Raw genomic sequence first — 8475 nt, 5'->3', positions numbered from 1 at the left:
CTTCTACTGTTGTTTAAATGGCGGTTGCACAGGAGATGCTGGCAAATAAAATGATTTAAATCTAGGAAATAGCTGGTACAGTTTGGCAGCGTGACCGCTGGTATATCGTTAAATAAAATATTAAAACTTAATAATGTCAAAAGGCCATGAAATGTCTTAAATAGCATAAAAAGTATCAAATGTTATCATTTGTGGAGCCATTAAATTTAAGAATGGAAAGAGTGACAATTCTAATCACAAGTGAAATGTCACCATAGGCTGCCATTCAAATTCAATTGTTGATATCAGTAATTGATTTCTTACTAGTTGAAATTCCAATTTCACATATCAGAAATACAATTCTTATTAAATTCTTTATTTTCGATATCAAGAATTCAATTGTCACTAGTTGAAATGTCTGTTCTTGATACTGAATTGAATTGCTACTAGAAAGAATGTACATTTTTTATATCAATAATTCGATTTTCATAATTCGAGACGTTGGTGTTCGTGCCGGAGATAGTGATGTCCGTGCCAGTGTCTGTTCCGAAGAAGTTGGTGTCCATTCCGGAGACGGTGGTGTCCGTGCTGGAGATGCTGGTGTCCTTTCCGGAGATGGTGGTGTCTGTGTCGGAGACTTTGGTGTCCGTTCCGGAGACTGTGGTATCCGTTCCGGAGACGTTGGTGTCCGTGCCGGAATCGTTGGTGTCTGTTCAGAAGACGTTGGTGTCCGTGCCGGTGGTGTCTATTCCGGAGACGTTGCTGTGCGTTCCGGGGACGGTGGTGTCCGTGCCGGAGACGGTGGGTGGTGTCCGCGCCGGAGACATTGGTGTCCGTGCCGGAGACGGTGGTTTCCGTGCACTTAGAATAGAATAGAATAGAATGAGGCATTTATATAGCGCTTTCATATGTACTACTGTACACCCAAAGCGCTTTTACAATCATATCAGGGGATCTCTCCTCAACCACCACCAGTGTGGAGCATCCACTTGGATGATGCGACGGCAGCCACAGTACAACGGCGCCAGTGCGCTCACCACACACCAGCTATAGGTGGAGAGAGGTGAGAGAGACTTGTCCGTGCCAGAGACGGCGGAGACGTGCCAGAGACGTTGGTGTCCATGCCGGTGTCCGAGACGGTGGTGTCCATTCTGGAGACATTGGTGTCCGTGCCGGACATGGTGGTGTCTGTGCCGGAGACGTTGGTGTCCGTTCAGGAGACATTGGTGTCCGTGCCGGTGACGTTGGTGTCTGTATCGGAGACTTTGGTGTCCGTTCCCGGAGACGGTGGTGTCTGTGGCGGTGTCCGTGCCAGAGACGTTGGTGTCCTTTCCGGAGATGTTGGTGTCCGTGCCGGAGACACTGGTGTCCGTGCCGGAGACCGGAGTCGTTGGTGTCTGTTCAGAAGACGTTGGTGTCCGTGCCGGAGACGGTGGTGTCCTTTCCGTAGATGTTGGTGTCCGTTCCAGAGACGTTGGTGTCTGTTCCGGAGACGTTGATGTCCGTTCCGGGTACGGTAGTGTCCGTGCCAGAGATGGTGTTGTCCATTCCGGAGATGTTGGTGTCCGTTCCGGAGACTTTGGTGGCCGTGTCGGAGACGGTGGTGTCAATTCCAGAGACGGTGGTGTCCGTGCTGGTGGTGTCCGTGCCGGAGACTTTGGTATATTCCAAAGATTTTAATTTTGGCGCATTTTTTTCTGTATAGAGTGTTGATATGGCATCTAGTAAATACACTAATATAAATTTCGTCATGCTTGCATGTGTGGAAGTATTTAAAGCAACAACATGGAACTTTTCCTCTGCGGTCGCCCTACAGGTTGGAAGCGGAATTGTCCATTACCGCTGTCGTAAAATGATTTACGGTTACTGTATGAAGCATGCAGGTTTTTTTCATATGGGCAATGATAATATTATTAATCTTCCCCCTTTCATAATTTATACATGTTTAGTAGACTAAACATTTTAACTCAAACATTTGCGATTTGCATGTCGATTGCAATGCTCAAATCTGAACGAGAATGATAGCGATAGCATCCTAACCATCTAAAAACTACCATGTTAGTGTTTACTAGCTACCAGATTGATAATTCGCTCATCTACTAGCTGATTCATGAAGATAAATGGAGGACCAGATAGTTTCCGTAACGTAGCCAGGCAGACAACAGATTAGAAAAACTAAAGATAGTATGCAAGCAATTTACAGTTACTTACTAGTTCAACAGCATGACGGCCAAGTCAGCATCGGTCTGGTAACTCTCCTCCTCCATAAGCTAACGCCAGCGAGCAAACGCTCGACCAATATTGATCCTCGTCCTGCCTTTCAGTTTATCACTCTCCCTTTTCCTCTTCCGACTCTACTCCGACAAAACCTTGGACTTCTTACGTTTCGCTGCTGCTTCAGCCATGACGAAAACAGACGTACGAAAACAAACGCGCTGGTTGGCCACATTTGAGGAAGTGGTGGGCAAAGTGACGTATGCCGTAAAGCAGTCGAATTTTGTAGTTCTTTTTGAGCGCTGGTTACTACCCGCACCCCGAAGTTACATAGTGCCAGTAAAAGCGATACAGACCCCGTCAGGCTCTGGCAGACGTCTCATTCAACCTATTGTAAGTCGATGTACTGTCACAAGGGTCTTGGAAATATATTATGAAGGTTGAAAAGTTACATGTTGTTACTTTAAAACAAGGGTGTTACAACTAGCCCCGCTTTAGGTTGTGCCCCGCTCTCCCCTAATTTATATAGTATGAGAGTGTGTAGTATGAATGTAATCTGGACGTGCTACATTCGGCATATTGTCATTGTCATGTGACCTACCAGCGTCAGTTTTTTTGTCGCTTCACTGCCATTCATGAATCCTCTCCTGTGTTCATTGTAAAGTGTCCATCGTATGCACACTTCATAATCTTGCCGGAAGAAGTAGGTCATCTGGGTATTTTTAGCTTACTCTTTTATGAGTACTGTACTTTTTTTTTTTGTCTAAAAAAACTATAATCAAATATAAACAAAAGGCTGAAAATCAAGGTTTTATTAAGTTATTTGTAACTATATCACCAGCACTAATCACTATTCATTTTAGCTGCTCAGATTTATGTGCCATAACATTCTTTTTAATCTTTGTTTTTGCTGCAGAATTGTGATTTCTGACTTTCTGAGCCACCGAGCGCCCCCTGTAGGAAATGAAAATGATACAAGCTAAAAATGCATAAACCGCTCTATTGATTTTAGTTCACTGACCAAACCCCTTAACAACGAAATCAGCTATTGCTTCCACGACAGTTTCCACCTCGAATGCTTCACACAGACAGTACTGTATTGTCTTGACAGGGCTCTTGATCACACGCAAAGGCACGTATAATTGTTGAAGAAGATAATGTCCGAGAAGGACCTTAAAACATCGCAGGACCTGACTGTTGTGGTGAGTGTTTGATTTTCACCGAGCTACAATGCTGGGTCGTGCACTTTTACAGCCGCCTAAAATTAAGTCACGCTCACTCCACTAGCCAAAGTATAGTTTAATTGGTGAATATATAATATATTGAGAAGTGTTAAGTGTTGTGATTTGCCTGACTTCATTAATCGTTGTGTCTTGAACTCGTACTGACAGATCACTCTAACGAGTTCCTAAAGGAAATGTTTTCTTTCTTCATCAATCTATAACGTTAGTTAAGTTAAATTAGAATGTAGATATCATTTATTTTCAGGAGGGTTATGAAATGAGAGCTTTCTTTATTCCAATGTCAGGTATCTTGTGTGATTACAGTTACACGATGATGTTGAGAGGTTTCCCTTGTTACTATGGTTTCAGTTCCACGCGTGGGCGGAGAGCATGCCCTTAAACTGCTGTTTTTACTCCTATGTGGGAAGCCCACGCAAAACCCACACGATTCTAGATATTTCTTTTATGCTAGTTGTTCATTCACAATTTTAGTGAAACTGCTCAGGTTTAGTCTGATTGCTTGTTTCGTTTTTACGTTAACATTTTTCTTTTTTCTTTTATTCAATTCAGGTACAGACATTGCTGCAGCAGATGCAGGACAAGTTCCAGACCATGTCAGACCAGATCATTGGGCGGAATATCCTTTTGCATATAGTAATTGCTGACCTAACTGTAGCTGAATTGAGTGGAATACACTATGCTTCCTATGCTATGCCTACACTATGCTTACATGCTTCCTAGCTTGATTATGAGATGATAGGTTATTCAAAAAAGATTTTGACTTAATTCTAATACTTGATGAGATGAGTACGCGAATCGATGACCTGGAGAAGAACATCTCTGATCTCATGACTCAGGCAGGCGTGGATGAGTTAGAGGAGGAGACAAAAGTCTCTGAGACATCTGGAACCGCTTGAAGGCAATGACCAACACCATCTTAGTAAGTGTAGGTGGTGCTGTTGCCACTTTGAAGATGCCTTGTTACCATTTAGAGTACACTTACATTCCATAAATTGCAGTAGAACATGTATTTTACATTACATTTGGATTCTTCTGCTTGTGAAACAGTATATAATGAAAGTCACATTCATAGTCATCTTTCTTTTTAAACAAAGTTATTTGTAAGTTTAAGTCAGATTGTTGTCTTGTGATCTTGTATTTCTGTTTTGTTTACGTTTGCTATCGTTTCCCTTTCAGACTGCCAAGGAACACAGTGAAGACCTTCTACTGCAGTATCAGAATTTTTCAATGAAATGTGAATTAATCCTTTTTTAAGCAATTCATTAAAAATGGTGCTTGCCTATGTGTATTACGTATTATATTACATATTGTAAGGTTAATTAGATTACTGGCCTGAAGATTAAGATATTAAAATCTTCTTTTGTATTTATTCATTGTGATGACAGGGGGAAATCATGTGGTTCCTGCATGTTTTGCTGATTATTAAAAACCCCAGAAAACTACTTGATGATCACAGTTTTCTTTCCCATTAAAATAGGCAGGCGTGTATTGAAGGACATGTCCCTTGTTATATAACCAATAGCATATAGCAAATTATTTAAATAATGCCATGCAGTGTAAATATATATATATTTTTTGCATTTCATTGACAAAGAATTTAATCAGAATACATGGCTGAATTTAAATGGCCTTCAATGAAGAGTTTATGCAGCCAGTCGGTGTGGTTATGGCATCTACCAGCAGGGGTTAACTTGGCCAAACCAAAGTCCCAAAAGTTTTTGGCCAAACCTTCACTAGCGACTAGGATCAAAGACAGCAGATCAGCTAAACCCCTGTAGATGTGAATTTTTATCAATCTGTTTATCTTCAACATTTAGAGGGAATGAGGTCTATTATGGGTTTGCCAATTACATTTTTGACAAAACAACGCCCAGTTAGATACTAATGAATTGGAGGAAGAATGGCTTGCTGATGCATAAATAATGTTTTAAAATGCAAATATTAATTGATTAAAATCATTGATTGTATTACTTGCTGTTTACAAAAATGAAGCTCGGTCTATTTTACCATACAGATTGTTCTACAACCCTTTTAGGCACATATTTTAGATTTGGATTATATTCTACATCAGACTTGTATACATTGATTTGAAACCTGCTGACAAGATCGTTTAAGTCCTTCTGGGAAGTTCATATTTTATGAGTTGGGAATTCCCTTCTCTTAATTAACTACACAAAAACACATCAAGGTTTTTAAACTATACTTCTAGAAAATGAAGAAAAATGAATGTGCATTAGGTGTTTATTTTTATGTTTTTAATAAGTTTATGAAGGCACTGTAAACGTTATAGTTACATATTATATTTTTATATTTCAATACTATTATATTTCGTGCAGACAATTTGCTTATTTTGTTGTAAATAAAACAGCTTGACAACTGCTGAATACATAAACCGCCACGTTTCTCACGAACACGCCCCCAAATCGTAAACTCGGGAATTCTCACATGACGTTTGTGGTGGCTTCGTAAATCGTAAATACGATCTTTCCGACAAGACTTGAATGCACCATTAGCATGCTAGTGTATAGCCTGCTAATGCTAACCCGAAATCACCACGTTAGTTCCCTTGCCAATAACTAGCTCACTGACTTCCCCCCGCTCAGCCACACAACATGCGCATTTATCAGCACATTACATAAATTCCGCACAGGTAAAAGCCTCGTGCAATAAATTATTCATAATTCCACCACATTGCAAACACGAGTCGATAAAAGCTGTGAGATTTAACCGAGGCAACGGCTCTAGGTGGTAGCCTACCGTTATTACTGGGTTTATTATTTGGACTCTTTCTGCGACAAAAGACTTTCCTAACATAGTAAACAATTACTCATTAGGTATGTATGCAATTATAGATGAGGTGTGCTAGCTCGAAAATATTTTTGCATGAATAACTTCAATGAAAGTAAATTATAAGACTTATACGAATTGGAGACTTTATTGTAATAAAATTTTATCAAAATTATCTGGCTATACTGTCAGGTCAACAATACAGTATATCATACAATTATGGCTGAGATGGCATGCAACATTTTGACATTTTGAAGTCATGTCTTCACAAATAAAAAATGACCAGTAATGTCCACTTGGTGGAGCTATTTCGTTATTGAAACATTTTTTCTACAGTAGTTGTTTTTTTCTACATCGATATTGCTTTATCTATTTGAAATCGTGTTATAAGATGCATATTCAGTGACGTTGTTGTTTGAATTGACCAGGAAGAATCAATTAGCTGTCAATAAATGTTCACATTAAAGTAAAAATGGCAAGATTCTGTCTGAATTATTCCTTTAAGGAGTAGTCCCAAATGTTTTGTTTTCTTACAAAATTTCTTTCAGAAAATGATTGAGTAATCCATGTGGTGTTTTGTGTCTTGGTGATATTGACATCTGAGACAAAAGATAGCCTACTCATTATATATATGTATAGGCTATTTTTTTTTTTTTTTCAAGAGTTGGAAATTAGATTCCCTTCTTTTTCTCGAAGCTGAAAGTCTCAACACACTTGATAGAGGTAATTTTATACCTCAGCTGGGAGTACACTTTCCCTCTGGAGTCTGGATGTAACAAAGTGGACCATTTTCTTTTGCTCTCTCTCTCTCTCTCTCTCTCTCTCTCTCTCTCTCTCTCTCTCTCTCTCTCTCTCTCTCTCTCTCTCTCTCTCTCTCTCTCTCTCTCTCTCTCTCTCTCTCTCTCTCTCTCTCTCTCTCTCTCTCTCTCTCTCTCTCTCTCTCTCTCTCTCTCACTTTTTTTTCCCTTCACTGTGTGAATTTATCACAACAACCCATAAGACAAAACTCTTCAGCCTTTCGGATTTTGCAGTTTTTTTCTTTACACATCATATATCCTATAGCATTACACATCCCTCAGATTTAAAGGGAATCTTTTTTTTACTCTGTACATTTGACATTTAATGTCTGTCTGTATGAGTGTTGATATGGAAAAAAGATGGAGCACCATGCATTTTGGCCACAGATGTGGTTAAATAAGATCTGTTTGTTCAAATACCTGGAAGGGGAAGCCAGATGGACAATCTAATCTTTGCTATCTAATCTACTCATGCTTTGTAATTTAACCAACTGCTGTTATAAACTGTGGTTCTCTTTCCCTTTCTGTGGCAGGATGTTTCTTCTCTTCTGATCACTTTTACATCTCAAGTCGTCATCACGATCCATTAGAAGTGTCATGGGAAGCATAGAATAACAGGGGAGGGGCTGAGCATTTTCCTCTTTGGGACTCCACTCTATTACAAGGCTAGAATTTAACTGAGGTCATAATACATTCAGTGATGTTACTTTTTAAACATTCCTTCAGACATATTCACATGTCATCAATGAGTTATTCCTCTTTCCCGAGAGTAGGCCGGGCACGTTATGCTTAAGACTGATTGCATACTGGTTACAGACTGCATTTGATGAGGGTCAGAGGTAATCAGGAGAGCAGCCAAAGCTGTTCTGTTTGAAAGCCTTTTATCAGAGGTGCATGTGATCCAAGACATAGCCTGCTTAACTACGGTATTAAATTGCTTTTGTGATCTTGTAAGAACAATGTAGTATGTTATGCTGTTCAGAACAAGGGCACAGTGAGGTAGATAAAACTTCAGATAAAATTTCCAAAAAGATTTGAGGAATAGATGGAGGAACTATAACATTCAGTATACGAAATGGACTTTCACTGGGGTGCTGGACATACAACGACATTAGCTGTGACAGGAATCGACTGAGGATGCAAGTAATCTTATGTGAGAAGATGATCGCCTCCAGTTCAACACCATTTTTAGGCTCTGCTGTAAATTCAAAGAGGGTTATTGCACTTGGTTTTCTTAGTTGCAAAATGAATAACTATGGATTTAAAGACCCTATGCATCTGGGGGGCAAAGACCCCCCATTGTCCAGAATTGATTAGGTACCACGTCATTAGCTAAGGTCATCTAGCCTGTATGGGTTTAGACAATTTTCCATCCTTTTTCTTTTTTGTGGAATGACATATTTTTTGGAATGAATTCATGTAGCACCTTGCAGTTGGCCTATATTTAATTTGAA

At 39.8% G+C, this 8475-nt stretch overlaps 1 protein-coding gene across 1 annotated transcript; it reads left to right on the top strand.

Annotated features, from left to right (window-relative positions):
* Positions 1 to 3203: 3203 nt before the first annotated feature.
* On the top strand, positions 3204 to 5406 carry hsbp1a (heat shock factor binding protein 1a). Its single transcript, XM_081359290.1, has 4 exons — positions 3204 to 3395; positions 3987 to 4053; positions 4212 to 4356; positions 4614 to 5406. Exons 1-3 carry the CDS (start codon positions 3351 to 3353, stop codon positions 4331 to 4333), a joined length of 234 nt encoding a protein of 77 aa, XP_081215416.1. The 5' UTR covers positions 3204 to 3350; the 3' UTR covers positions 4334 to 4356; positions 4614 to 5406.
* Positions 5407 to 8475: the final 3069 nt, after the last annotated feature.

This window comes from Scardinius erythrophthalmus (genome assembly GCF_964197995.2).
Source record: "Scardinius erythrophthalmus genome assembly, chromosome: 2".
Taxonomy (NCBI): Eukaryota; Metazoa; Chordata; class Actinopteri; order Cypriniformes; family Leuciscidae; genus Scardinius; species Scardinius erythrophthalmus.
Note: the sequence above shows the minus strand (reverse complement) of the source record. Positions and strands in the feature narration are given on the sequence as shown.

What these genes read in the sequence shown, in the direction of transcription:
- hsbp1a (XM_081359290.1), top strand. Translation starts at nt 3,351, where the DNA reads ATGTCCGAGAAGGACCTTAAAACATCGCAGGACCTGACTGTTGTG. An exon ending in CGCAGGACCTGACTGTTGTG is followed by an intron (nt 3,396 to 3,986) that starts GTGAGTGTTTGA and finishes TATTCAATTCAG; the next exon opens with GTACAGACATTGCTGCAGCA. An exon ending in AGACCAGATCATTGGGCGGA is followed by an intron (nt 4,054 to 4,211) that starts ATATCCTTTTGC and finishes TAATTCTAATAC; the next exon opens with TTGATGAGATGAGTACGCGA.